Source organism: Durotheca rogersii (genome assembly GCF_024521655.1).
Source record: "Durotheca rogersii strain YMJ 92031201 chromosome Unknown GGS23scaffold_1, whole genome shotgun sequence".
Classification (NCBI taxonomy): domain Eukaryota; kingdom Fungi; phylum Ascomycota; class Sordariomycetes; order Xylariales; family Xylariaceae; genus Durotheca; species Durotheca rogersii.
In genome coordinates this window covers 2,227,968-2,255,654 of record NW_026251232.1, presented here as the reverse complement: position 1 = coordinate 2,255,654, position 27,687 = coordinate 2,227,968, and the positions used below count along the sequence as shown (strand labels likewise).

At 51.3% G+C, this 27,687-nt stretch overlaps 8 protein-coding genes across 8 annotated transcripts; 3 read left to right on the top strand and 5 right to left on the bottom strand.

The window, feature by feature from the left end:
* Positions 1 to 115: 115 nt before the first annotated feature.
* GGS23DRAFT_545547 (NAD(P)-binding protein) lies at positions 116 to 3,915 on the bottom strand. The gene is made up of 5 exons (XM_051514983.1): positions 3,318 to 3,915; positions 1,981 to 3,204; positions 1,496 to 1,924; positions 737 to 1,341; positions 116 to 669 (listed from the first exon to the last, which is right to left on the bottom strand). The coding sequence occupies exons 1-5, from the start codon at positions 3,474 to 3,476 to the stop codon at positions 360 to 362; spliced, it is 2,727 nt and encodes a 908-aa protein (XP_051377154.1). The 5' UTR covers positions 3,477 to 3,915; the 3' UTR covers positions 116 to 359.
* Positions 3,916 to 4,852: 937 nt separating this feature from the next.
* GGS23DRAFT_30920 (P-loop containing nucleoside triphosphate hydrolase protein) lies at positions 4,853 to 6,064 on the top strand. Its single transcript, XM_051512784.1, has 2 exons — positions 4,853 to 5,258; positions 5,329 to 6,064. The coding sequence occupies exons 1-2, from the start codon at positions 4,961 to 4,963 to the stop codon at positions 5,913 to 5,915; spliced, it is 885 nt and encodes a 294-aa protein (XP_051377153.1). The 5' UTR covers positions 4,853 to 4,960; the 3' UTR covers positions 5,916 to 6,064.
* Positions 6,065 to 6,212: 148 nt separating this feature from the next.
* GGS23DRAFT_592219 (extracellular mutant protein 11-domain-containing protein) lies at positions 6,213 to 7,853 on the bottom strand (the record flags this gene model as incomplete). Its single annotated transcript, XM_051517854.1, has 1 exon — positions 6,213 to 7,853. One exon carries the CDS (start codon positions 7,851 to 7,853, stop codon positions 6,213 to 6,215), a length of 1,641 nt encoding a protein of 546 aa, XP_051377152.1.
* A 1,794-nt stretch (positions 7,854 to 9,647) lies between these two features.
* GGS23DRAFT_30907 (uncharacterized protein) lies at positions 9,648 to 11,023 on the bottom strand. Its single transcript, XM_051512781.1, has 6 exons — positions 10,779 to 11,023; positions 10,582 to 10,674; positions 10,376 to 10,420; positions 10,255 to 10,320; positions 9,841 to 10,194; positions 9,648 to 9,779 (listed from the first exon to the last, which is right to left on the bottom strand). The coding sequence occupies exons 1-6, from the start codon at positions 10,806 to 10,808 to the stop codon at positions 9,672 to 9,674; spliced, it is 696 nt and encodes a 231-aa protein (XP_051377151.1). The 5' UTR covers positions 10,809 to 11,023; the 3' UTR covers positions 9,648 to 9,671.
* Positions 11,024 to 12,817: 1,794 nt separating this feature from the next.
* On the top strand, positions 12,818 to 13,552 carry GGS23DRAFT_592217 (uncharacterized protein; the record flags this gene model as incomplete). The annotated part of the gene is made up of 1 exon (XM_051517853.1): positions 12,818 to 13,552. One exon carries the CDS (start codon positions 12,818 to 12,820, stop codon positions 13,550 to 13,552), a length of 735 nt encoding a protein of 244 aa, XP_051377150.1.
* Positions 13,553 to 14,382: 830 nt separating this feature from the next.
* GGS23DRAFT_592216 (ABC transporter) lies at positions 14,383 to 19,715 on the top strand (the record flags this gene model as incomplete). Its single annotated transcript, XM_051517852.1, has 11 exons — positions 14,383 to 14,477; positions 14,535 to 16,016; positions 16,074 to 16,852; positions 16,932 to 17,258; positions 17,333 to 17,713; positions 17,865 to 18,313; positions 18,370 to 18,435; positions 18,495 to 18,749; positions 18,812 to 19,258; positions 19,357 to 19,511; positions 19,607 to 19,715. 11 exons carry the CDS (start codon positions 14,383 to 14,385, stop codon positions 19,713 to 19,715), a joined length of 4,545 nt encoding a protein of 1,514 aa, XP_051377149.1.
* A 108-nt stretch (positions 19,716 to 19,823) lies between these two features.
* Positions 19,824 to 22,096, bottom strand: GGS23DRAFT_30076 (kinase-like domain-containing protein). The gene is made up of 7 exons (XM_051512720.1): positions 21,566 to 22,096; positions 21,233 to 21,422; positions 21,003 to 21,104; positions 20,726 to 20,828; positions 20,609 to 20,657; positions 20,319 to 20,477; positions 19,824 to 20,182 (listed from the first exon to the last, which is right to left on the bottom strand). Exons 1-7 carry the CDS (start codon positions 21,893 to 21,895, stop codon positions 19,988 to 19,990), a joined length of 1,128 nt encoding a protein of 375 aa, XP_051377148.1. The 5' UTR covers positions 21,896 to 22,096; the 3' UTR covers positions 19,824 to 19,987.
* A 1,211-nt stretch (positions 22,097 to 23,307) lies between these two features.
* On the bottom strand, positions 23,308 to 24,166 carry GGS23DRAFT_592214 (FK506-binding protein 1B; the record flags this gene model as incomplete). The annotated part of the gene is made up of 6 exons (XM_051517851.1): positions 23,308 to 23,335; positions 23,409 to 23,450; positions 23,611 to 23,631; positions 23,696 to 23,756; positions 23,829 to 23,893; positions 24,042 to 24,166. The coding sequence occupies 6 exons, from the start codon at positions 24,164 to 24,166 to the stop codon at positions 23,308 to 23,310; spliced, it is 342 nt and encodes a 113-aa protein (XP_051377147.1).
* Positions 24,167 to 27,687: the final 3,521 nt, after the last annotated feature.

The window sequence follows — 27,687 nt, the reverse complement described above, 5'->3', positions numbered from 1 at the left end:
TTTCCGGCATTGTCCAACGCGAACCGGCAGAGGTGGGCACTGACGGTAGCATACGAAGTACTTACTCGCCCACAAAAGGGGCGGGTGCTTTCGGTTGTCCGTTCACTTGTACAGAGTTCCTAAACAGTATCCAAAATTATATATCGACTTGGAAGGCTACTACTCGCAGGCATAAAAAGGGGCCGGGCTCCATCTACACTGGATTCTCAAATAGGTAAAACAGCCAATATATAGGTACAAATATTATTCAAAAGCGAGGGGGAAGGGAAGACTACCACTTTCAACTCCTATGCAGAATAAGCATGCCCTTTACATCGTTTCAAGCCGTCCCGTAGTCCGCACACGTACATATCCATATCTCATAACTTGCTATTCTGCCCTTCGGCATCCTTGTCAACGAGCTCCGCGGCTGCGCCCGAGATGGCGAGTTTTCCGGTCTCCTTCACCTTGGACTGGAAGATGACCTTTTTGCCGTTGCCCTCCTTCCACATCTCCGTGACGATGGTCTGTCCGGGCAGTACCGTGCCGGAGAAACGCACCTTGATATTCTTGAACGGCCCAAATTTCTCGTATACGGCTTTGGACGCGATACCCATAAAGCATAGCCCGTGCAAGATTGGTACCTTGAAACCCCCCATCTTAGCGAAGTTGGGGTCAATGTGCAGGGGGCTGGGTTAAGCGAGATGCGTTAGCAACTGAGTTCCAGAGAAAAGTAGGGTAGGGGTATGTAACTTACTTGTAGTCTCCACTGAGCCGGTAGACAGCAGCCTGCTCTTCGGTCGTGGGGCTCTCAACGACAACATCAGGGTGCCTCTTAGGCGGCGCGTTCGCAGCTGTCGCGGCGCCGCGATCTGCGGGTTTCTTTTGGCCACCAAAGCCTCCACAGCCCCGCAGGAATACGGTCGCTTCGTTATAGAATAGCTCCTCGCCAGTCTCGGCGTTGACTGTTGTCACGCCGCTCTTCAGCACTGCCGCGTTGCCCTTATCCACCACCTCGATTAGCTTCGCCAAGTTGCGCGTCTTGGCTGCCGTCGGAATCGGGTATTTCTTAATTTCGAGGTACTGTTCGCCATGCAGAAGCATCATAGGCGAGAAATTGGGCACAACCTCGTCAAAGTTGAAGGGCATGGCGGCGTCGAACTGGGGAATCACGCCGAAGGTCGGCAGAACCTGGAAGTCCTCGGCACCCTCGAACACATAAGCTAGCTCGGTTCTCTTGGCACCAACACCAAGGTTGTATAGCATACTATCACGATCCGTGTAGGCGAACTCGGTCGCTGGCGACTCGGCAGCTAGAGCTTTCTTCTGGGCCTCAAGATATTGGTTGCCCCCGGCCACCTTCTATGCAGATGTTTGTTAACGCCCAACGTTCGTATGCTAGACTAGAGTGTTGCATAATACAGATGCATATATATTATATCTGTATCTATATATGTGTGTAGACATACACAAGATAGTTTGGGAGTGTAACGTCGGAAAGAGAGGCCAATCATACCTTGGATGCCCCTCGTTTGTTGCTTATATTCTCCATGACCTTTGCAACCGAATCCTGGGCTTTCTCCGGGTGGTCTGCTCGACCGTCGTCGAAGTCGACGATCTTGCTCCAGTTCTTGGCGACCTCTTCGGGGACCAGCTTCACATCCACAGGGAAACCAACACCACCAGAGCGCTGCCACCTTGTCCGGCCGCACCAACCGCTGCCAACCTCGTATAAGTAGCCCGTGGGGTTCTTGGGAACTTTGTCGCTGCTAAGGGCAAGGACAAGAGGGGCGATATAGTCGGGCTTGAAGGCCTGCACTAGCTCCTCGGGTAGAATGGTGCGCGTCATGGCCGTTCCTGCGTTAGGGGCAATTGTGTTGCAGTAGATGTTGTACTTGGCACCTTCGAGGGCAACCGTGCGTGAGAAGCCGAGAATACCAGCTTTCTGCGGTTCGTTAGTATACTACACATCGTCACGGGTTTCCAGCTCCCATCACTTACCGCCGCTGCATAGTTAGCCTGACCGAAGTTGCCGTAGATGCCGCTGGTTGAGGTGGTATTGATGATACGTCCGTACTTCTGCTTCAAGAGGATGGGCCAGGCAGCTTTGGTAATCTTATACGTGCTTCGCAGATGCACGTTTAGCACGGGGTCCCAAAGGCTGTCGTCCATATTGCTAAAAGCCTTGTCCCGAAGGATACCAGCATTGTTTACGATGATGTCGAGACGGCCAAAAGCGTCGACGGCGGCTTTTACGACCTTCTCGCCTTCTTCGGAGGATGCCTTGACACCAGCAGCCTTGCCACCAAGCTTCTTGATCTCATTCACAACATCATCAGGATTGACCAAGTCGTTAACGACAACCGATGCACCATGCTTAGCGAATGCAAGACAATAGGCTCGGCCAATGCCGGCGCCGCCACCCGTAACTAGGGCAACTCGACCAGTAAAATCTAGCTTCTCCCCCTGGTCATTCGGGCCCAGCTTCAAGGATTCCTCAAGAAGACCGAGGAAGTCGTTAGTACCAGTGGGGTACTGAGGGTTCGAGAAATCGACAACCTTGTCCCATTTCTTGAGGATAGCGCCCGGCGTGTAGGTATCGTCCGCCTTGAGGAGAAGACCGCTCGATCTTTCCCACCTGATCTTAGCGACATGGCCGCCACCGACTTCGAAAATGCCACCGGTCTCTTTGGTATTGGACTTGTGCACTAGAACGGCAACAAGCGGGACCACCCATTCGGGCCTTAGGTTTTCCAGGACGTCCGGAGGCATGACGGTTTCGGTCATGCGGCTCGCAGCGATAGGAGCAATGGCGTTGGAGATGATATTGTACTTGATGCCCTCCTTAGCGAGGGTCTCGGTAAACCCGACCATGGCGAGCTTTGCTGCAGAATAGTTGGCCTGGCCGAAGCTGCCGAACAAGCCGGCGGCCGACGCGGTGTTGATGACACGACCGTACTTCTGCTTACGGAAGTATGGCCAGGCTGCGCGAGCGCACTTGTAGGTACCCTTGACGTGTACCTTCATGACCAGGTCCCAGTCCTGATCCGTCATGTTCTTGAAACTGATATCCCGGAGAATGCCAGCGTTGTTGAGGAGGACGTCAACTCGGCCGAATGCCTTGATGGCGGTCTCAATGATCTTCTCGCCATGCTCGACGCTATCGTAGTTGGCGACGGCTGTGCCGCCAGCGGCCTTGATCTCGTCGACCACTACATCGGCGGCCTAGACGTGTCGCAACAAACAGGTTAGCAATCATGTTCGATACGAGTACCGAGCTGCGCCGTCGAATTGGCCGGCGGAGATAGAGTCGAACAGGCGGTCGCATCCTTCCTTACCTTGCTCGACTGGCCTTCGCCCTTAAATGATCCGCCCAGGTCGTTGACGACCACCTTAGCTCCTCTCGAAGCGAAAAAGGTGGCATAGGCCTTACCCAGGCCGCCACCGGCACCGGTGACGACGACGACTTGGTCGTCAAAGCGCAATTCCGCTGACATGATGCGGACGATCTGGTGTCGGCGACGGAGGTATTAAGGAGAGGATGGGTGGAGCAAGGAAAAGGAAAGGGACGGGAGAAGAGAGAGCGGGTAAGGGCAATGTATAGGAGATCTCTCTGGTTGATGATCGGGGAGGCTCCTAGGACACGACAGGAGGAGCTATCACGAGAGGCGGGACTCGGGTAGTAGTAGTCGCAGGCAATAAAGAGCTTGTCAATCGGGGGTTGTAAACATGTGGTCATTACGGACGTGCCAATGTGCCGCTTTTGACCTCCGACCATTCAGCCGAGGCAGCTTGGGAATAAGCTGGCAAGAATGCCGAGGGGCCCCAGATTATTGCTGCAACCTTCTACGTAAGTAAGTACCTACGGTACGTACATACCTACCTATAGGTGGGCGCCCAGGCCGACCCTGCATCGATGTAGGTACTGTACACAGGTTACGCAGGTAGGAGAGGAAAGGAAAGGAAAGGCAGCCAGCTGCCGTTCACATGCCGAAGCTGCCTGATAACAGGTAACTAGGTACCTAGCAGGTAACCGCCTCCTACCTACCTAGCTAGGTACCTCTACCTAACCTAAGCTGTGACGGACAGATCCAACAAACCGCCGTGCCGAGCAGGCCGCTTACCACCTGCCGGGAGGTCGGACTTAACCCCAGATGCGAAGGTACTTCTAAGGTAGTTAACTAGGTACCTAAGGTACCTACGTATGACTACCTACTACAATCCCTCAAACCTGCCCTTTACATGGTACCCCCAAACCCCATCCTAAGCCGCTACGTACCTACGTACGTACCTAGATACAGAGGTGATTGCGGTTGCTTCCCCTGCTTCCCCACGCTCCTCCAACGTTCACGTGCCAATGCCGTCGTCTCTCAACCTCTTCTTGTCTTTGCACGCTTCCTAGCGTCGCCATCGCAGAGGATTCCGTGCCTGTAAGGGTGCGTGTAAGAATACGCGAATATGACGTGGGACGGACGGGCAATTGACCTCTCACTCCACGTGATAGACGGTGAGGGCTGACAAGTACTATTCTTCTAACGCCTCTGCCACGTCGGGTACGGTAAGATTGCACTGCGGAAGGTCGAGGCGTCCTGTAGCTCTCATTGCCTCCCCGCATTTTCCCCCCGTCTCCGCAAATTCCACGCAGGTTGGAGTCGGATAACACGCTAGGCATATAAATACTCCAGCCATGCAGACAGTTCCGTAAGTACCGCCAGCGCATTTCCCGTGTGGCTGTGTACATTGGCAACAGACGGCCGGGTCCCATCGAGCTCCCTCCCCGTGGAATGGCAATACCCGAATACCCGAATGGTCCCTGTAGGTACCTGCAGCCGCAATCCAGCCGATCACAAGAGCAACGCGATTAGCAAGATCTCAACCCGTCGCCCAACCGAACGAGCCTGTCCCGACCTATACGGAGCCCGCATATTTCGCCAGATGAACTCGATACCTACGTGATAATCGATTGGAGGACCTGGCTGAGATGTCGGGAACACAGATCATCGACGACAAGAGCCCCATATGCATCCCTTTCATACTCGAGCGCCTCAAGGTCCACAACGCGACCAACCAGACGAGGCCCTTCGTCATCGGGCTCAACGGTGTCCAGGGCGCCGGCAAGACAACCCTGGTTAGAGCCCTCGCCTCCAAACTACAAGAAGGGGAGGGTCTGCAAACCCTGGTTTGCAGCATCGACGACTTCTACCTGACGCGTCAAGATCAGAAGGCGCTTGCAGAGTCCCACCCGGGGAACTCGCTGGTCCAGGTTCGGGGCGAACCAGGTACGAGTACCGTTTCTTGCTCAAGCGGAAACTACTTCGATGCTGGTTCCTAACGAGATCGCCTGTTTAGGTACCCACGACGTGCAACTAGCTCGAGATTTCTTCACAGCTTTGAATCACGGCCAGCAGGTCAAAGTCCCCCAGTACGACAAGTCGGCTTATTCGGGCCAGGGTGACAGAGTTTCGGAGTCCCAGTGGGAGACGGTCAACGAACCGGGGCAGCCTAGAATTCGCATCGTCATCTTCGAGGGCTGGTGCGTTGGTTTCCGGCCGCTCGCCCCCGCCGAGGTATCCCAGAAAAGGGATGCGCCGAGCCGAACGCTGCACCGACATCCTCTAGACCACCTGACTTTCATAAACGACCGCCTTCGGGACTACGACGCCATCACGGACATGTTCGATGCATTCATCCACATCGACGCCGAAGATACCCAATGGGTCTACGACTGGAGGTTAGAGCAGGAAATAATGCTGCGAAGTCAAAAAGGGACGGGTATGACCGACGCCCAAGTCGTCAAATTTGTTGATGCTTATTATCCCGCCTATGAGCTATTCTCCGACAAGCTGAGGAGTGGCTTGTTCCCGGGTAAGCCAGGATGTCAGCTGAGATTAGTTGTTGGCAGAGATAGAAAAGTCAAGCAGACAATTTTCCTTTAATATGTGAGAGCAAATGGGTATCTTACCAGGTGGTTTCCCTTGGCATCACAATCCGGTGATATCCTTGTGCGCCCCGAAGAAAGAAAACAGGATAGGAGCTTGTCTAGGAGAGCAAATGCCACGCCCCAACACCATGCAGCGTAACCGTACCAATCCTCAACACCTAAACTACTACGGGATTTCTCGATTGTTCCGCAGCCGCTGGCTGAGGCCCAAGCGCATCGAGGGAGGAAAAAACCACCAGGCGCGAGGGTCCCGTCGTGCGAGGGAGTTCCTGTACCGTCGCAAAGCTCGCCGTCAATCGAACTCCTTGCCCGACATCATACCCTCGCCCTCGCTTTTCAATTCGGAAAGGGTGTGATCGATTCCCTGTATCTTATTCCTCACGGCCTCGCCCCGCTCCGCGATCTCATGTTCGAACCTCGCCACCATGGAGCGTTTCGCCTGGCGGGCGTCTTTGAATCGTTGCACGATCTCACCGAACCTTTCTAGAAACCAATCGCCTGAGGACTCCCAGTCGTTTACAGGCATCTTGGTAAAGAATTCCATCTGGCTCGCTTGGTCCTTATCTATGAAATGACGGAGTTTTTCCGGTAACGTGCCTCGAGGGGGGCCAATTGCTGATTGCGCTTCTGCTTGAGCTGGGTCGAAGTCGAACACCTCTCTCCTCAATTCAGCATAGTCCATCGATGCCAATGCGCCGTCGTCGTAGTCTAGCTCGTAATGGCGCCTTTTAGGGTTTGAGCTACGTCTCTCTGCTGATGGACGAGGCATCGGGCTCTCATGAAGGCCGCCTAGCCCGCCCAGTCGGGCCCTGCTGCCCTTAGCAAAGAGTTGCCGACTGACCTGAGGCTTGGGCTTGGCAACCGGCTTGGGGGTAGGCTGCGGATCGACGCTCTCGGTCTCCGACTCGTCGCGCTGGCTAACCATAGGAGTGTCGGTATCAGCAAAAATGGTCGACCTGTGGGGCTCCTGCGTCTTGGTTTTCAGGTGTACGGAATGTTCGGATCGCACTTCATCTGCATCGTTGCTGGGGCCCTGTGGCGCTCGGTTGGGGGGTGGGGATATGACGTTGTCTCCTTGAGAATAAGCAGCTCTTTCGGAGAAGGAACCTCGACGACCGGCAAGCAAAGCCAATGGTTTGGGATGGTGGAGTCGCTTCGCAGAGGGTGTCCTTTCTGGGCTCGTCTGATACGGGCTGTCCTCTGAGTCGTCAGGTTCCGGGGAAGACGTTCCCTTCAGGCGACCGCGGTGGTGTTTCCTGGCGTCGGGGGTTGACGCACTTCTGGTCAGCGGAGCTCCCACCACGTCTATGATACCAGTCGGGCCAATGATAAATGGGGGATGCTGGTCTGGAGCATTAACGCCCTTCTTCGCGATAGGGCCAGGGTGTGGGGTGCTTCCTCTTTGGTAAGAGGGCGCCCGAAACGGCATCCGATACATCGAGGTGACTGCCGTGCTCGCGTCAGCGTTGCTAGCGGAATCGCTAAACATGGAGCCCTCCGCGGTCGAACCCTCCCAGAACGGCACTGGCCTCTGGGGAGACTGGACGGGTTCCGAGGCCATCGACCTTGTTCGTGGCATGTTGGCTGACGCATCTCGGGTGTGACCAGTCCGGCTGCTAGGGAGAGGTATGCGCGCTGCTGTAACCGCGGCCGCCCGGCCAGCGTTCGCGTTGATGATAGGTGCGCGGGATCGCGGGGGGGATTTCTGAGATGTTTGCGATGTTTGCATCAGTTGCGGTACCTGGGCGGCTTGGACCGTTGGAGGCGCTGGTTGCGGTAGATAAACGTGGCGCTTCTGGAAATGGTTCGAGCTATCATATGCCGGCCCTGAACCCGGGATGGCGGGAGCCCCTTGGCCGTTCGCAACCCCGCTGCTGGTAACCCAGGCCTGCATCTTGTTTTTCGACTGCTTCAGGAAGAAGTTAGGTGGCATCTGGATGAGAGTCGATTTGTTGATGTTTCGGAAGGACAGGCACATAAGCAGATAGGCAGGGGGGAGAGGGCTGTTTACTTCTTCGTAAGCTCTCACAGCGGCCGGTACGCGTTCAATGGACTGCGATATTGGCTGTGGTCCAATCCAGACTTGTTCGACCACAGGTGCAAGCACAAACGGGTGGACGAGAGGTAAAGCTGGACTATTATGTATTATGCCGCCATCCTGCCCAATGCGACAACGAGGTTGGGTCGCAACGTCGAGTCTCGAGGCGTTCAAGCAGGGTGGACGACGACGGCCCAATAATTGTAATAGCGAAAGGAGGATGGAGGGCGACAGAGGAGGAAAGGAAGGCGAGGAATAGGCGGGTTTGGGTCGACTTGGTGGGGATGGTCGGAAGGGGGTGTTTGGAAGGTCCGACGGAGGATGTGTAGGAAGCCTCGTCCGAAGTTGAAGGCAAGCGAAGTCGCGTTCCGTTCCTGCACACGTTGTCCAGTGACTTGCGCGTGGCTGGAGTCGACTAGCGGGGCGCAGAGCACTTAGGTACCTAAGGTCTGTGCGCCGTCCGTGTTGGCTCGTGCTTTCCCACTGGCCCTCGCGCACGTTGCTGGGGCATGGGGTCACGTCACCCACGTCACCCACGTCACCCACGTCACCCACGTCAAACCCCCCATCCCCGGATTTCCCCCCCTCGAACCCTTCCGTACTTCCAGGTAGCCTTACTCGCCTATAGCCCGAGCAAAAGCCATGTACGGCACGGCACAGAGATCCATATCTCCATATGCCTCCAACTACCTACCTATGCACTCGTACACGTCCGCTCTGAACACATCCATACTACCTAACGTAGTATGCAGGGTGTAGGCGGGTAGGCGTGTGTGTGTGTATGGCATGCACATCTCCCTACGTATCTCACATCCAACATCCGTACACGCCCTCTCCTCCTATTTGAACTAGGCGCTCTTCAACAGCCCTATGCTGGCCAACACTCATCCGTCCCCCCCTCCCCCTCTTCTCTCCACACGACTTCTGCCCCTCCGCCAATCCCCCTCCTAGCTTCTCCCTGGGCTGAGTTGTCTGACAGGTCGCCTCACATCCTCCTCCTTCGATGACTTGTCTTGCATGTGCTTCTCGACATTGCGTGCCGTCAAGCCGTTGAGCCATCATGAAATGGCCAGCTGTTATTCACTATTCTTCGCAGCAAGCAGATGAAACTATTCTTCCCGACGCAATACTACCCTGCTACCATTTACACGATGGCGTTTAAGTCCCCGTAAACGTTGGGCATCAGAAAGCCCAGGTACTTGCCGTCTCATGGACCTTCTTGGGGAACATACAGGTTGCGTCTCACGACCGCTGCGTACCCTCTGTTGTTCATCGCGCCATCGAGCCACCTCACTCCAATCGCCTCTGCTAGACGCGATTCTAGACGCCGTGAGATGTGAAAGTCGGAACACCGATGGGAGGCAAGGTATGGTCACATCATTCCCTGCTCCTACGAGCCGAGGTCAACCAATCCATTGCGAGGCTAACTTCGGTCTAGTAGGATGGAACGACTCTGATCTGGACTATCAAGGTACAGCCATGTGTCCAATGGTCGCAATCCGAATCTACCCATCATCCAAGCGATTTTTTCATATACACAAGGTCCACTACAGCATCCGGCGTTAGTAAGAAGTCAACAGTTATGTAAAAAAAAATACGGAGGACGACCTTATACCATTTATCATCTCATCAAGTAGAGGTCTCGGGTAGGGCAGAAGGGAGGTAAGGGGCACAGATACGCGATCTCCGTGGAGCTGCCGGGGCTACGTAGGTTTACTTACTAGGGATGTCGGCGCCATCCTTTGAGGCCCATATATAGCCGCCGGCTTTTCGTCTAAATGGCTCATACCCTAGCCTGATATACCATTCCTCGGTGGAAACCTACACCCCGACGAAATTCAGCACCGCTTCAGTCAGGATCAATATCACGACGACAACTCACCCTCGGAGGGGGAAGACGTCCCTCCCCGTACAGGACAGTCCGCTTCTCAGGATCCATATGCACCTCCCTCGATACGGTATCCAAAGCCGCTAAATGCGCATTTATTGGTTCTGCTGCCGCCAGCGCCTCGATCTTAGACATAGTCCCGACGCCGAACCCACCTCCCTGCAGCGTGTGTGATATGTATAGTTGGTGAATCCAGACTGTCCCGACGGCTGGAAGACCTAATTCCATATCTTCTTTAGGTGTGTGAATATCGAGAGCCACGTGGCCAATGGGGTTGAAACCCCTCATGGTTGGCTGGCGCGGGACGAGCCGAACCTCTGCCGCCGTATCTCGCAACGAAGCTGACTCCTTTATGCAACCTGTGAGCTCAAGTGCCCGCGCGCGGGTATCTACCCGTAACATACATACCCTTGGACTCGCCTTGACGAATTTTTGAACCACCCGCTCCCGATCCGGGAGGGCATCCGAGAGGACCTACCTCCCGTTGTTAGTCGTGTTGGGTAACTGGATGGTTCTAAAGAAAACTTACAATCCAAAAGAATATCTTTCCGCCTTTTTTCGCACTCTCTACCCACTACAATTCCCGAGGTCAGAGATTTCTATTTACAGAAAATTTCTACGCCAACTCTAGGGTGTTGGAAGTGTCACGGCACGCTAGTGGTCAAGTGAGACGATGCGTTTGTTGTCCAGAGCCGTTATATGAGAGGTGGGAGACGATGCCGCACGCGCGCTTACCAAGGGCACTTCGTCAGATCGCCATCCGCAGGCGACACGTTGGTCGTATAGCCTCTCGACATGGTCGGGATTCTGGTGATCCCAAGGGATGAGCTGTCCCAGAATTCGAGAGCATCAGCAATACCTTCAGCTAAAGTCGACAAGAAATGGGCAACGATCGGCCTAAGCAACAGGCGAATTGTCCCAAGGGGGGTCACCTCTACTTTCCAGCCATGGTTGGAAGCCATAGCTGAGTGTGGGATGTGTGCCCGGCACTGAGCGTGTTTATCGATATCGCAATAAACAATAGCAATCCTGTATCATATGACATGACGAGTAGGTGAAGGTGTAGAGGTAAGACTCATAAGAGTCTCCTATTCGCTTACTGGAGAATGAAGAGGGAGGTAGTTTGATGAGTCACATAACGTAGTCGGAAGCTCCTGGAACAGACAAAACATGTCGTATAAGGAGTCTACAGATCAGCCCAACTAGTCCCCTGAACCTCACCCCAAAGCGGGTCACGGCTTCCTGAAGATTCTATTGGCTCTTTCCTACGACCTTACTCCACTAGTTGGTTGGGGTGAGATCCTTTTGATTACTTAAGCCTCTACCACCGCCACCACTGCCACCACTACCAAGTCAACTGCACCACCAAGTCAACTGCACCACCAAACCACTACCACCACCACTAATTAGTTAATTGTTTATTAAATGCTTTTAGGGTAACTTTTAATCGCGAAAAAGAATAAATGAAGTGCACGTTCGTACGGTGGTTAGAAAGGAGAATTTAGTGACCCTTGTACGAAATAGGGATAAAGTTTGGTTGACAGGGAAAAAGCTCGGCAAAATCTCCTAATCCGGTTAGAGGTTGGGGTGAGGTACAGGGGACTAGTTGGGCTGATCTGAGACCTCCGTATAAGAGGTACCTCCTAATTTAAACCGAGAGAACTTCAAGGTACCTGTACCCTAGGAGCTGAGCACCTAAGAGGAGACCGATGTATGAAGGTACCCACCTCCTACTAGAGATTAGGAGGAGGTGCCCGTACAGGTGCCATCTAAGCTATCAGACACGTAAAATTAGTGCGACTCCTTTATGTACCTACGCGCAGGGTTGTAAAAAAAAGTTTTTAAGTTAAGTTTTAACGAAACTTAACTTAACTTAACTTAAGTTTTTAAAAATGAAAACTTAACTTGACTTAAAAAAGTTTTTGAAAATAGAAACTTAACTTAACTTAAGAAATTTTTCTAAAAACTTAACTTAACTTAACTTAACTTAAAAAAACTTAAAAAAACTTAAAAAAACTTAAAATTTTTTTTCAAGTTTCTAAATTACGTATTAATAGGTAAAAAAAAAATTTTTTTTATATAATATTTATTAAATATTTAATTACGTGATTTTATTTTAAATTTAATATAATTATAAAATTATTTTTTTTTACATATTTTACGCTAAAGTTTTATAAATATACGTTAAAAGTATAGAATTTTCAAAAGAAAAAAACTTAGAAAAACTTAAAAAAACTTAAAAAAACTTAAAACTTAACTTAAACTTAACTTAACTTAAACAATTAAAAACTTAACTTAACTTAAAAATTTTTTTTAAAAACTTAACTTAACTTAACTTAACTTAAGTTTTTGAAAATGGAAACTTAACTTAACTTAACTTAAAAAAACTTAACTTAACTTAAAAACTTAAACTTTTTTTTTCAACCCTGCCTACGCGTATACCAAGCACCTCCTAAAGGTACGTGTAGTAAAGTAATAACCCAGCAATTCAGTGCCCCTGAGAGGCATGAAGAGGCGCCAAAGATGTACTTTTGATAACGGGTATACGTACCTAGGTACCCAGATACCCTAAGATATCTCGGTCTGACGAGTAACTGCCCAGATGGAAGATCAAGTATTGAAGGAGGTTAGGTAGGTACCTAGGAAGGTACTGAAGTATCCGGAAATACGTGCTGTAAAATCACGGAAATAACACTTTTGCCGCTCATGCAAAAGCAATAATTATCCAACCGCCCCCTGCGCGGGCTTAATATCGGCGTTGCGCATTGCGTCCGAAGAGAGCTGTCGCTTCTCGTCTATGGCGTGTCTCCTAGATCGCCTCCGGACCAGCTGTCGCAGACTCATCCGTGTCGGACCGCCCCGTTGCCTTTACCTAAGATATACCAACCGCAGCCAATCGCCAGGCCACTTGCGCGCTCCGGCGTCTTTCGGTTACTACCTCAAGGCAGAGTCTAGTGGTGCAGAATTCCACATGGGCCCGAAGCGAAAGCTCCCGAAGGAACGAGGCGAGGCCGCGCCTCCACCTTCGAAACGCCAGGCCGGTAGCGAGGCGGAGAAGCCGCCAAGCAACAACGACAACCGCCATCACGGCTTCGAACCATATCCCCCATCCAAGGTCTACCGGCTCATCGAGCCCGGCCCTGTGTTGCTAGTCACGACGGGTTCGCTAGCTGACTCGACGCACAACGTCATGACTATGGGCTTCCACATGGTGATGCAACATGAATCCCCGCCTTTAATCGGTATCTACCTGGGGCCCTGGGATGCGTCCTTCGCGGCGCTCAAGAAGCAGCGCGAGTGTGTCCTAGCCATTCCCGACGTAGAGATGGCTGGCGTAGTCGTCGACGTCGGGAACTGCTCCGCTTCCGACAACGACGACGGTGCGGAGGATGGGGGCGTCGGCGGCCGCACCGACAAATGGCAGCGTTTCGGGCTTGACGCGCTCCCAGCCGCGAAGGTGAAGGCGCCGCTCGTGGGTGGACCCGACGTCATCGCCAACATCGAGTGCGTGGTCGAGGACACTAAGATGGTTAGCAAGTACTCGATGTGGGTTGTGAAGCCCGTCAAGGCTTGGCTGAACCCGAGTAAGAAGCCTGGAGAAGGCGGGAGGATGTTTCATCACCGCGGCGACGGCACGTTTGTTGTCGACGGCGAGATCCTAGACTTGAAGGATAGGATGATCAAATGGCGAGAATACCAGGATTAATTCCCCGTATCGTCAGATGCGTCTAACAGCTCGATAGCGTTGAATACCTGAGTTCATGATACTCCAGGCACCACCTGCCGAGTACATATGACAGTTAGCACGGCATGAGGTTTTATTTAGTGGAGGACAGGTGTGAAAGCGGTGGAAACAAGAAGGTGATTACACGAGCCACTCCGCATTCGCTTGGAAGTGGCTACTAATCTTATTCCGATGCGAGTAATAATCCCCCCCCCCCCTTGCGGGCCGAAACTCGGAGATCGGATAGTCATCAGGTTTCCATCGCGGATGCGCTATGGTCATTCTCTTGCATCCAGATGAACCGATATCTTCGTTAAGAGACAGCTACATAGTAGTGTCTTTCTTCAACGGCGACGGGGGGGGATTAAGAGGATAGGCCTAAAGAGGGAGAAAGGGTAAAACACCACCTAGAATGTCATTTCATAATGCTTATCACGCTCACGTTATACCACTCAATCCCGAAGACATGAGCACGATAATCGTCTCAGTATGGTTGCCGTTGATAAGAGATAGACGGGAGCCACTATATGAGAGCGTTGTCACGATGGATAAATAATACGCCTGAGGTGAGTAATTCCGCCGGTAGCGCTGAGTCCTCATCGCACCCCCAGGTTGAGGCACTGATTGGCGTTGCCCTCCCGGCTTGGCATGGTTTATCCCCTGAATTTGCCATCATCCTTGCGGTGTTGGTCCTGGTCCCGAGCACGTAATTAACCGAGTAACAAGTTGTCCTTCTGCCTGGCACTCCTGCTTACCGACTAACCGTCGTACTCTCATCTAGATGGTTTGTTTAGACCTAACCATGAGGGATGATGGATCAATCAATTCTAAAAGGTCCCGACTGGGGCGCTCTGCCTCTTCAAACCCAGTCGCTCTTTATTCTCAAGAGTGAGGACGAGTGGGCAAGGTACGCTCGATCTCAAACGATTGCATGCCCGGCGCACTAGCTAACGTGACTCAACAGCGCTCCTGGCCTCGAATGGGTTCGCATTGCCTCCGGGGTTGCTAGGAATGGCTACCCGCAGGTTTTTGTCCTCGGCCTATCTGTCATTCTCCTCTGCAGATATGGATTGAATCGTCTTTACACCTCTGGGCTCGAGGGCAACCCGTCTCCGATACCATTTCCTGCCGAGATGTGCAACCAGGTCCTACGGGCTACCTCGCTGGCTTTCACGGTCGTCGCGGCGAGCCGCGGAGATGGTAGATTGGCCGATGCTATTGCTCTAACTTACGCCTTTGTCCTCGGCTTCTCGCGTCTTGTGAATGATATTGAGTGGAGGCACGTCGCCCTTCACCACGTCAACTTTACCCTTGTCGGCACTCTGCTCTCCCTCGCGATAGCGGAGCTTCTTCCCTACATTGATACGGGTCATGAGAGGCATATGAGCCCCATGATCATATGCGCAATATCTACCCTGGCTGCTACCGTCTTTGCGGCTTTCGCTACGCGAAGGGAGTGGATTCCTCCGTCGTCACACCTCGTCGACACCAAGAAGGTATCGGCTCAAGAACCATCGCCCGAGGAAACTTGCAGCTGGCTGGAGTATTATGTGACTTATGAATGGCTTACACCCCTCATGTTAAGGGGCATGCGCCGGCAGATGACTCTGGACGAGCTCCCCAAGCTTCCATGGTACGACGAGCCACTGATCCTCCTTCCCAAGATATTAGAGGCGCGACGAAAGGGAATCTCCACATTTTGGACTTTGGTGCGGTTCCTACCCACGGAACTCCTGGCCATGGGCAGCTGGATCTCGCTGTCTTTCCTTTTCGAGATGATAGCACCGTTCGCGACGTATAAGCTGCTTGTATATCTATCCAATCCCGACGCCTCTCCCTTTCGGCCTTCTGTCTGGCTGCTGCTGCTATTCGTAGGCCCTCTGTCCCGGTCCGTGTGCTTTCAGCAGTACAGCTTCACTTCAACTCGCTTAGTTGTGCGCGTCAGAGCAGCCCTGACGCAGGAACTGTACTATAAAGCGATAGGATCGATGGAGCCAGAGGACGAGGTTTTCACCGAAATTGCCACCACGGGCAAAGACAAGGGTGTGGGCCAGCAGAACACTACCTCAGCGGGACGCTTAGCCAACCTTATGGGCGCCGACATCCAAGCTATCGTGATGGGTCGAGATATCGTCCTCGTCGGCTGCGGAGTAACAACAGGGTCGATCGTATCCCTCATCGGCTTATATAAGCTATTAGATTGGTCGGCTCTTGTCGGCATCGCCATGATGGCATTGTTATCCCCGCTTCCAGTTCTAATCGGCCAACGCATGGTGGGTATTCAGCGGGACATGAAGAAAATACAGGACTCGAGAATTTCAGTCATCTCCGAATATCTGACCGCAATCAGGGCAGTCAAATACTTTTCTTGGGAGCACGCTATCATCGAGAAGGTTAGGGGGATTAGAACGCAGGAGCAGAGAAAGATATGGGGTTTGAACATGCTGTAAGCCGGCTCTAGCGCTCACATATTCTAAGGACGTACTAACCACCTAGACTTTAGTTATATTGCTCTTGGTCAACTCACCGAAGCGATTCCGACCATGTCTCTGGTCGTCATGTTCACTCTACATGCTCTTGTTCGCAAGGCGCCACTGACGGCAGACGTCGCTTTCACGTCGATCACTTTAGTCAGAACACTTCGCCGTAATCTGTCGATGGCATCAAATCTATCGAGAGGTATTACGGCTGCGGGCGTCTCCCTCAAACGCTTAGACCGGTTTTTCCATCATGCCACACCGCTGCGTTCCTATGCAGATGGCCCACTTCAAATCAGCAATGCTACTTTTAGACGTAGCCAGAAGGCCTCATTTGCTTTGAGAGATATTTCCATCAATTTCGTTAAGGGCGGGTTAAATGTAGTAACGGGCCAGAGCGGTAGCGGGAAGTCGACGTTGCTTCTTTCGATGCTTGGCGAGACCATCCTCGAGGGGGGCACAGTCACTCGTCCTAAGGATGTTGCTTACGCATCGCAGAGCCCCTGGCTACAGAACGAGACAATCCGTGAGAACGTCCTATTCAATAGTCCCTTCGAGCCTCTGCGGTACGAACGCGTGATAAACGCTTGCGGGTTGCCGACCGATTTGAACGAGTTTCCTGACCGAGACGAAACCGAAGTCGGGGAAAATGGGGCTTCACTTTCGGGAGGCCAGAGGTCTCGGGTTGCCCTCGCGCGCGCGCTATACTCGAGGGCTCCCGTGATTCTACTTGATGACGTTTTTTCGGCCCTGGATTCCAAAACATCGGCATTATTATGGGGGGAGGCGTTCTGTGGTGAACTACGTGAGTATACTCAGAAGTCTCGTATTACGCGTTTCTCTAGGTCTCTTTTGACAAAACTATCTAACCTGAAGTGCCACAGTTAAGGGAAGGACTGTTGTTCTTGTCACTCAGCTGCCGTGGGTTGCGCCTCAGGCCGATCTCACGATCGTACTAGATAATGGCTCCGTGAAAGAAATCCAACATAACATCGGCGTGATTCGGAAGTCTGTAGTACTAGATGAAGTCCTTGTCGATCAAGGCAATCTTGATGTGACTGTGGAAGCGGCTGCGGCCCATACGACTAAAGTCATCGGGTCTTCAACCAACGGGATAAACGCTAGCAGTGACGTTAAAAACGCCGATGCTAGACGGCCAGATGAAGTGACTCAAGAGGCACTTCGGACTGGGTCGACCGCCCGTTTACAATGTAAGAATCACCACCGAATGTTCACGACCCCTTCCCTCCACTAAGGCAAATGGGCTGATGATATATGCTCTCAGTCTTCCAATATATGCGGCTTTTTGGCAGCTCATTCAACGCCATGCTCGCTATCGTCATGAGTATCCTCTCTACCGCTTCGTTTGTAGGAACGGGATTATGGATCGCCGTTTGGGTAGATGCGTACGGGAGGGACGACGCGTATAACGTTGCCTTCTACCTTGGGATCTACGCGGCATGGAGCATTACGGATATACTCTTCAGTGGGCTTACGTATGTTGCATATGAGAACGGCGGTTGGTTTGCTGCCCGGTCTCTACACACCGATATGATGAAAGCCATCATGAGCGTACCCCTTTCTTGGTATAAGGTGACCCCTGTTGGCCGAATTGTGAACCGGTTTTCCAGGGACATGGATTCCATCGATACAACCTTGGCTGGGAGTAAGTCAGGCGTCGTCAGCGAATATCTCGTCCATTTATGTTGCTTTTCCAAGAGGCCCAGTGCAAGAAGACGCTCTTATTATATAGGAGCCTACACATCTCCACAGCTCTCGAATTGGCTCTTTTGAGACTAACTTTTTTGACGTCGCAGTGCTTCGGACATGCTTCGAAATGCTCACTCGGCTCTGCTTTCAGGTCATAGCTGTCGGTTCCGTGCTCCCGGTTTTCATCGTCCCCGCTGCAGCATGCTGCGCCGTGGGTGTTTTTGCAGGGGAGCTGTACACAAGAACTGCCGTTGCAGTCAAGCGGCTTGTATCGTCGTCGCAGTCCCCGATGTTTGCGCAGTTTGCTGATAGCCTAGCTGGTCTACCCGTGATTCGCGCACGCGAAAACATGGCCCAAATCTTCGGCGATAAGTTGGCAGACAAAATGCGTGTATATGAGAAGGCCACCGAAGCTCAATTTAACTGTAATCGATGGGTTGCCCTGAAGGTCGACATGATGACCACTCTAGTTACTGTCGCCGCAGGGGTTATTGCCGTATCAAAAGCTGGAGTTGTGGCAGCCGGCCTCGTTGGATTCTCGTTGACAAATGCTACAGTAAGACAGTATTGCCGACTAATTTTAAGGGGCGTGATTTCTAACGTGGGTTTTAGACACTTAGCCAACTCATACTCTTGCTCGTTAGGCACGGGAACGAGCTGGAGATTGAGCTACAGAGCGTGAGTCGATTGCTGAGGTGCCCCCATAACAAACAAGCCAGTACTCATAAGATGTCAAGTTTCACCGAGTTCGTGAATATGCCGCTGCTGAACCAGAAGAGAAGCCGAGCGAGTACGGAGATGTTGGCAGTTATTCCGATGACCCGGAATCCACGATGCCCGAGAATTGGCCAACAAGCGGCGAGGTTGAATTTTGTAACGTAACCATAAAGTACGATGCCGATGGACCAGAAATTTTGAAGGGCATCAACCTCAAATTTGCAGCCGGCGAGAGAGTTGCAATCGTCGGACGGACCGGATCTGGGAAGAGCACTGTAAGTGTACAGCACTTAATATCTCGAGAATAACCCTTTGTCCTAAGCAGCGCGATTTACAGTTGATCCTATCTTTGCTGCGTTTCACCAACATCGTTTCAGGCAAGATCATTTTTGACGGGGTTGACATCGCGAAATTCCCACGTAGGAGGCTCCGAGAAGCACTTACAATTATACCGCAAGAAGCAGTGTTGTTCAACGGCGATGTTAAATCAAATCTTGACCCAACGGGAAAGGTCCCCACGGAGACACTGAAGAAGGCCTTGCAGTACTGCAGCGGGGTTGCGTCGTTTCGGTTCCATCAGGACGGAGAACGCGAGCGAAACGGTCGGGGACAATCTAATGCCATCTCCTCCGGCGAACTGCAAAACGACATAGGCATCGCTCTCGAAACTGCAGTGAAACCACAAGGCGAGAACTTTTCCCACGGCCAGCGGCAGGTGCTCTCACTTTGCAGAGCTCTAGTACGCAAGAGTAAGCTGATGCTGCTCGACGAGGCGACTGCAAGCGTACGTATTTCCCAGGATGCTGTCATCTTCAGGCCGTCTCTCCCTCTGAGCGATCTCTCTTACCTGAAGTTGTAACCAACTAGTACTAACTTGAGTAGATGGATTATGAGACAGATCGGGGGTTACAGGAGGTCCTGCGAAAAGAACTGAGCGAGAACGGCCGAGACAGGACGCTAGTCACTATCGCCCACCGCCTCAAGACGATCATCGACTACGACCGCGTAGTAGTCATGAGCGCAGGTTCGGTTTTAGAGTACATGCTTCTTCTCTTACCTATTATAATCGTCCTACCACCCCCCGTAGAACATTCGAGGGAAGAGCCCCCAGCTAACGAGACACGCTATCTAGAGACGGCAGTCCAAAAGAACTCTACGAGGCAAGGGGGCAATTCTACGATATGATGAAGCACAGCGGTGAATTCGGGGACCTAGAGAGGTTTCTCAACACGAAGACATAGGATACCGCCGAATGGCCCGTTAAAGACTGCATGGCCGACACGCGGGCAACAAGCTAAACCGGGCTACCTCCTTCGGTTCCCTCGCCGACTAGAAGAAGATACAATGCGCACTCCTCGAAGTACCTATCGTGATACTTCGGCCGCACTACAGGCAGTTTTTAGACCCGTCTTCAGTCTAGTCATTTTGCCTAAAAATTCCCTCGAGTTTCCCTTCTATCTTTTTTTATTATTAAAAATTCAACAACAAAAATAAAACGTTAGATGCCTAGCCATCAGCTGCTAGAAGTAGGGCGCGGCCCGGGGACCATGATGTTGCGGACGAACTCGGCCACGGCGGCGTCGGTCTCGCGGGCCTCCGCAAGCGTGCCAACGTACGCCGCAGCTGTCTTGATGTGAAGCTGGTGCGTGATGATGTTGGACAGGTTCTCGATTTCGGGGCGATTCTCTGGGTGGCTAGCGCAACACCACTTTATTAAATCGAGAAGTCAGCGACGCCACTTGTCCGTATTTCTATCCCTCCTCTCTCGTGTGGCAAGCGAGAAAGAGGAAGGGAAGGGTCGGGACCTGGCCCCGAGGAAAGATGGCCGTTCGAAATATACTCACGATAACGAGGCCGCACAGGTCCTCGTCCAGGCCCGGAAAGTGGTGGGGCGAGGCGAGTGCGACTGCGGCCGATTCTATCCTCAACGAGCGCCCGTATAGACGCATGTCCATGCTCGCCTTGCTAGGGCTCCATCTGCCGCTTATGAGGCAAACCATTATCTATGTTAGAGGGATTATTTAGGTCAGAACCGCATTTAAAATGACTGAATCTCCTTTGATCTTCTTTTGCTTGTGAGAGTGAGGGTGGTTTTGGAGGGCGAGGGGGTGGTGTGAGAGTATGTAAAACCTACAATGCCGATATCAAATATATTCTGCCTAACAGCCGGGTTGGCGCCCTGCCTATATTATATGTTGCGTGTCAGCCGTGGGCCCTACCCTCTACGCGAATATCCGTCTATTCCACCTACATGAACGGACGGGATGCGGAGGACTCTCCGGATAGTCCGAAATCTATCAGCTTCAGCATCGGGGCCAGGGCATGCTCGTCACTATCGAAATCACCGATCAAGACTAGATGGATGTGCGAGTGGAAGGGGTCACATATTTCGTTAGCCGTCGTCCATCAGTTGATGCGGAGCATATACTGGCGCCTCCCTCCTAAACCTCCCCACCCGTCTTGTAATGTAACCTAGGAAGAAGGCGAGGAGGGCCGGCCATGTGCAAGGGAGAATAATTGCCACTTACCGTTCCCCAGATGCATGTCGTTATGGTATATTTGCGTTTTCTTGGCTCCTCGGTATACGCTGTTCCGTCCCGGCCAGGCCATGGCAATAACAAAATGCAGCACTTGGGGGAGAGCATCATGTTAGTACCATGAGGCTTAGACCGTGTACCACCCCCAGCATGCGCATAACATAGCAAAGCCCCTGTCTTTCTTCGTTCCTTATGCTTATAAGTTGTCCCGGCCCACTTACAGCAGTTGAATATCCTCCATAGCAACCGGTTGGGTAGCGGTAACTTCTTGGCTAGAGCTAGGTCTAGAAAGTCGGCAAGGGGCCCGTTCTCGATGTACTCGGCGATGAGGCTCGGGCCTTTGAGGGCCCCGAGCAGCGGGTTGCGCGTTATTTTGATGGGTTGCAGGACGTGCGATGACCCCCTTAACCGCTAAGTACGTGTTAGCCGTATGAGCACATATCGTTTTCTCAACCTCGCCTGGCCAACCCGCAATTCTGCCGAACCCGATGTCCGTCTCCAGGGTAGAGTCGGGCTGAAGAGAGACCGTTCGCGCGTATGCAGGCTATTCTCACCTGTACCATCTCTATCTCGTGAGTGAGCGCGTTAACCACCTCTGGGTCGTTGCCGAGGGCCACCTTAACGATAAACCTCCTCTCCGGCCTCCTGAAGAAGAATCCTCGTTGCTCCTTTTCCAGGATCCGGCAGGCAACGCCATACTGTCCCATTCCCACTATGCATTCGAACTTGAATCTCTGCTGGCCATCTCGGGCAAAATGCTTTTGAATCTCGTAGGCTGTTAGAAAGGCCGTCTTCCGCAGCTCGGGCACGCCCGGGCGGAAAGCTTCCTCGAGGAGACCCAATCCTCCTGCTTCGGGGCGTCCCGGCTTAGTTTTAGGCCCCATTGGCGACACGATATGGGCGAGTGAGGCTGCAGCTTCGGTGGCAGTGCGGGGGTTTCCCGGTAATTACATGTTCAGTGTAATATTCGAGTTCTAGGCGTGGGGACCAAGGAAGAAGAGCAATACTAAAGCAGCAGCAGGATTGCCGGAAACGGTGTGCATACGTAGCTACTGATTGACCAGCTTTGTGCGAGAGCCCCAAGGCATATCTAAAACAGGCTCCTCGTCAAAGGCCTACAAAGCCATAGTTCATGAAAAACACTTGGTACGCGTATTAGCCACCTTGGGTCAACATGAAAAAAGGCCACGAGGGGTGGCCCAAATCGGGATCGGCCATAATAGGGAGATGCGATGCCAGGTTTGATCGGTGATAAGTTATTAGTTGACGTGACGTGATGCCGGAGTCTCATAAACTCCACCACACGATGTATAGGATGACAAAGCAAGTACCAATGAGGTTTAATATCCCTATGCTGCTCTCCTCTCGTTCGATGGTGGATTTAGAGCCAAAGGAACTAATAATAAATGAATAAATAGGCGATAAATCAGTCTCTCTAGTCTGTCGATGAGTGTACCCTAGGAATACTCACCTGTGATCCCGCACTTCGTGAATGCTGTCATCTTGAGAGCCCGATCGGTTCCAGGCAACTGGTTTTTCGCAGATCCAGAGGGCTCGGAAGCATTCGAGAGCAGGCAGGCACAGTGTCACAATGGCGATCGCCCCGTCGGACGATCGCAGCCTGTCTTGCAGATTTCTGGATGATGCTGTCTCAGATTGTGCAATGGACGGATCCAGCTCGCTTCGCGGCAGGATATCTAAGCGAGGGCCGGCCTTCGTACGCATCGCTCTCATCGCTCTCTTCCCGCAATCTATGTCACCAAGCGCTGGGCAGTTTTCATTAGTTTTCCCGTGGTTGACTTGTTAAAACAAGGCATGATCGTAGCCAAACGATATCCCCCACAAGAGCTAGTGCTGACGCAAAAGAAGCCGCATCGTCACGCGTGGTTGCAGGCTCGCGTTGATAACTGCCACCTGCAGTGAAACCAAGATTCGGTAGGGAGCCTCGATCTGTAGTGACAATAGGTCTCGGCGAAAATATTTCTAGAGAGAAGGGGGGCTTCAAGGTCCTAGTGTGTCGAGGCGGTAATATCAGGAAAGACAAAGGTCCCTAGCTAGGAAATTTAATCCCATGAATTTGGCCTGGTATCACGAGAATAGAGCAAACGAGAATATCGCCCAGCTAGTGATCAATGATTGTTTAATATGTGTCTCTCACACAGGTCCTGCCCCAGCCTATGCTGTCTGTAGCCGAGATCTAACCGAAACGAGAGAACCTCCTACCCTATACCCATTTTCTAGACGGCATGGACCAGACCTGATTCCGTCGATGCTAGTAACAGTTGCCAATCATCCTTTACTGGATGCTCTTGAGGTACACATCGCTGCGATACAACTGTTAGCCTCGTGTTACATGTCTCTGCGGGGATGTTTACGCTAAGTAATAGAAGTACTTACAAGATCAGGTCAGCATTGGGAGGGATGTGGCCGGTGAAGCCCCTAAATAATGCGTTAGCCCCGAGCATTATTTAGGTGGGCTAGCTAGTGAGTAAGGGAGAAGGGAGTGGTGTCGGAATGGACACGTAGGACTCTTCTTCCATATGACGAAAATGTCTTCTGCGGGAGCCCGATATCAATAGGGGATGGCAGAGAAGCCTACCTCGACCCGTAGCCATAGTCACTACAGCCCACTTGGTCAGCCTACTACAAGTTCTCCAAGAATGATATGACATATAGCATCATACCTTGTAATATCGAGAGTGGCTTTCTCGCCGACCTTCATGGTAACGACACCCTCGTCCCATCCTATGGTTAGTGAATCACTGTCAGCCTCAGCTCGTCGAAAGGCATCCGCCAATGCATGCGGGAACCGGATACCTTTGATGACCTGGCCAACGCCAATTTGCGTGACGAAGTCACCACGACCGACAGAAGAGTCAAACCTGTTGGATTTAGTTAGTAGCTCTTTTTAATAAATTCTTTTTTACAAAATCCCTGCTATCAAGCACCGCTTACGTCAATGCCAAGGGACTTTGGCTGATTTGAAGCCGCCAGCACAAGGGGGGGGAGAAGGGTCGACACGACACTTACTTGTCGCCTTTGTTACCCGGCTTGCTGGTGTCCTTGAGCCATCCAGTGTATTCAATGGTGACAGTCTGGCCAACATTAGGCTGAGCGCCACTGCCATGTTGAATAATGAACTTGGTGACACCCATGGTAGCGGTGGTGATTTCGGGTTGGGAAGGGAGACGAGGATTTATATGTAGTCTCTGCTTGGTGTTTATCGAGAAGTTGAGAAAACCGACTCTGTACTGGAATGTTCAGCCCCTCAAAACCCTGCGAATAATGAACACGGGTAGATCTTGCTAAGCGAAGCAACGTAAAACTCAATACAGTGAAGCAATTGGGTGAGGGCGGGAAGGAAGGGCTACGGGGAGGAGACGGACCTTTGCTGGATGCGCAAGTGAGAATAGGGCACAGACTGCGGGCAGAGGGAGAGGTGACAGTTAAGTAGAGCGGAACGACGTCAAGTTAGGAGACAAGTCCGGGAGGTGGACGAGAGAGAGAGAGAACGGCCAAGCTTAAATAGCTGAGACGGGAAGCAGAAAACGAAGCTGGTTGAGCGCTGAAAACCAAAATCCCTGGATGGAGCACGTAATAGGGCCCATCAGGTAGGCTAGGTACCTTAATAGGGCTCAAATAAGACGCTCCATGTATACGTAGGTACCTGAGAAGTATATGAAAAGTGTAAATGTCAAATGTACCGCACGATCTCGCGTATGCCCAGGCGACATGGCGTATCGGACTGCTACCCTACCTTGCGTTAATGTATGTGGTTCTACCTCGGTCTACATCTAGTCTCTATGCATATACCTCTTGGGAGGTACGTAGATCCACTTAGAGGCAGAAACCTCAAAGGTAGGTTACCAGCATTATACACACCGCAGGCACTACTCAGGTACATGACCTAGGTAAGTACTGCCTACATACCTCCTACCTCATAGCAGCCACACCCTAAGGCCGTGGGGTTCAGGCCAACATGCTGTGAGGCATATGTGTAAGGTCAGGTCAGGTACCTATCTTAGGTACTTACCTAGGTAGGCAATCCTGTAGGTAGGTAGGTAGGTATTTAGTATCGTAGATGCATGCCCCACTTTCAAGACACTCTTACTAACAGCTTCAGGCGAGCAGGCCATACCTGCCAGGTATGTATAACTACCTAAGGTAGATGAACTTCGAGCCGTCGATTAGGTACCTACCTACCTCCTAGCATGGACCACTTGTTGACGTAGGCGGGATGTACAACGGAATGTAGATACCTCCTCTCTAGGTACATGGGAAAGACCGGAAGCGGAGAGATGCCAACATAAGGAAGAGCTACATGGGAAGGTACCTAAGGGACACGGTCCGGGTTGCCAGTTGCCAGGCGCTAGGTACCCGATCTATATAAAGGCATGACAGGTACGAACACAAGAGTACGTAGGTAAACTCGGTTTCTTACTAACTAATAGGTTGTATCTATTAATTAATTTACTTGAAAGTTAAAGAGGCGTAGAAAACATTACTAAAAATAGAAACAATATAAAAAATAGAGAATATATTTAAATATTTTCATTATTAAATAAAATAAAATTTTAAAAATAAGTTCATATTTAATATAAATATATTTAATATTAATATATTATATAGTAATTAAACTAATATATATATATATATATGTGTAATATATAATATAATAAAAAAGTATATATATTTTTATAATATCATAATATATATATAAATTTAAAATTAAAATAAACTTAAAATAAGTTTAAAAAGTATAATAAAGTTATTTTTAATTTCTTATATATACTTACATATATAATTAGTAAACTATTTATATCGATATATATAGTTATAAAATTACTTAACTTATCTTAAGTTTTAATATCATTAATAGATGTACTTAATCTACGAGGCAGATATATCTTATATACTTAGATACTAATTGAAACATGTTCTACTCCCGTTGCATTAAAGGCTAGGAAGTACCTTATTTTTACATTTGCAGGCACGTACCTCCGGGTACCTAGGATAAGCCAAGCCCGCCCTTTTAAAGATTTTCGCAGTAGATTTAACAGACGTAAAGGTACCTAGGTAGGCAGTGTGGTGCGCCTTTTATTCTATATTCTATATATACATCCATCAGTACACACTAGCAGGTAGCAAACCAGCCTACCTCTCTCTCTCTCTTCCGTACTTCCGACCGTCCTTCCGCTTAATGTTTCCTAGGTACGTCAATATATATGCATCTACTATCAAACATCGAACAACCTTGGGTTTCACATGTAACATTCTCTGCCTGCAGCAAAGCGCTTAAGTACACAAATGATTGCACCTGGGTACATACCTCATATGGCATACATGCCTCTTATCCACATCCTTCCCACCTTAGAGATTTACCTATGTAAGATTCGCACCACAGAAAGCACATAGGTACCTAGGTATCTAGGTAGGTACCTCTACGTGACGTCTAGTTAGAGGCGTGCTACGAACATATACGTACCTAGTCTAGGTACCTTAGGTAGGCACGCACGCACCTTGCCCGACCTTAAAAAGGAAAAAGAAAAGGAACTTTTAGATGTGCAAGTGGATCAGACCATGCATGGGTACAGGTGGGGTGGACGGCAAGTATAGGCAATTCCTACCTTAGGCGCCTGTCGTCTAGGCGGTAAGGTACATAAGTACGTAGACAAGGGGCAGGTTAAAGTCGGAGGGAAAGAGGCAGGTAGTTGGATCTACGCACATCGGGCACCTAATACACTTTCGTATAGGGCCGCCCCCCTCTGCAGACTTGGGCGGCAGGCTTTGTGGAGGGTATAAGAAATCGAGAACATGAGAGGGAAAGGAGGGGGAGGGGCATCGAGTCAGAGGGGCGATAGAAACTTCCAAGCGCAGCACTAAGATAGATAGAAGATCCCTACCATACATACCTACCTGCAGGGGGTAGTTAATTGTGCCTACCTAGGTAGTGTACCTAGGTATGTATATATTAGGCCCAACCTCGCTACGTAGTAGGCGTGATGATACCTTAAAGCGTTGTATCATCATACCTACCTAGATACCAGGTAGGTAGGTTAGGTACCTAAGGTAGGTAGGAGGTTGATGTGCGATGCCTGCCTGCCTACCCACTTACAGGTAGACAGCTCCCTCCTCTTATGCACCGTAGACAGGTACCTAGGTGAGTAGGTAGGTAGGTAGGTAGAGGAGGTAGGTGGTAGGCGGTTTAGGTACCCAAGGCATCTCTACATATGTAAGCAAGAGGTAGGGTACTCACCGCGTACCTGGACCCTACGCTAGCTTCCTCTTGGGAGGCTAGGGATGTGCGGAATTCCAGAGGTCTCAGGGAACGCCAATGCACGGACGGCCCACACGGCGAACCGGTACAGATCCGTACATGCTCCCGGACCCCCTGCCCCTAGCGCGCCCGCGGTAGCCCTCCAGGCCTATACGTCTATAGTATACAAGCCCGTGCCAGCCAGCCCGTGCCAGCCAGCCCGTCAAACAGCCTATTAGACCCCGCCGATACCTACAGCTACGTAGTAGTACGTACACTGATGACGGGAATACCGAAAGGGGTAAGAGCAGAGCGTTGAAGATCTTGGGGTTCGGTGCGGGGCTATCCGTGGGGTTGGTTAAGCCGATCACCATATGGGACGGCCTGGCATGGCTGGCATGATGTCCTCGCAGTCAACTT

What these genes read in the sequence shown, in the direction of transcription:
- GGS23DRAFT_545547 (XM_051514983.1), bottom strand. Translation starts at nt 3,476, where the DNA reads ATGTCAGCGGAATTGCGCTTTGACGACCAAGTCGTCGTCGTCACCGGT. An exon ending in AGGCTAACTATGCAGCGGCG is followed by an intron (nt 1,925 to 1,980) that starts GTAAGTGATGGG and finishes AACGAACCGCAG; the next exon opens with AAAGCTGGTATTCTCGGCTT. An exon ending in CGGCTCAGTGGAGACTACAA is followed by an intron (nt 670 to 736) that starts GTAAGTTACATA and finishes CGCTTAACCCAG; the next exon opens with CCCCCTGCACATTGACCCCA.
- GGS23DRAFT_30907 (XM_051512781.1), bottom strand. Translation starts at nt 10,808, where the DNA reads ATGGCTTCCAACCATGGCTGGAAAGTAGAG. An exon ending in GAAAGATATTCTTTTGGATT is followed by an intron (nt 10,321 to 10,375) that starts GTAAGTTTTCTT and finishes AACGGGAGGTAG; the next exon opens with GTCCTCTCGGATGCCCTCCC. An exon ending in GACGTCTTCCCCCTCCGAGG is followed by an intron (nt 9,780 to 9,840) that starts GTGAGTTGTCGT and finishes GTCGGGGTGTAG; the next exon opens with GTTTCCACCGAGGAATGGTA.
- GGS23DRAFT_30076 (XM_051512720.1), bottom strand. Translation starts at nt 21,895, where the DNA reads ATGGGGCCTAAAACTAAGCCGGGACGCCCCGAAGCAGGAGGATTGGGT. An exon ending in CGACATGCATCTGGGGAACG is followed by an intron (nt 20,829 to 21,002) that starts GTAAGTGGCAAT and finishes ACATCCATCTAG; the next exon opens with TCTTGATCGGTGATTTCGAT. An exon ending in TCCGCATCCCGTCCGTTCAT is followed by an intron (nt 20,658 to 20,725) that starts GTAGGTGGAATA and finishes CATATAATATAG; the next exon opens with GCAGGGCGCCAACCCGGCTG.
- GGS23DRAFT_30920 (XM_051512784.1), top strand. Translation starts at nt 4,961, where the DNA reads ATGTCGGGAACACAGATCATCGACGACAAGAGCCCCATATGCATCCCT. An exon ending in CCAGGTTCGGGGCGAACCAG is followed by an intron (nt 5,259 to 5,328) that starts GTACGAGTACCG and finishes TCGCCTGTTTAG; the next exon opens with GTACCCACGACGTGCAACTA.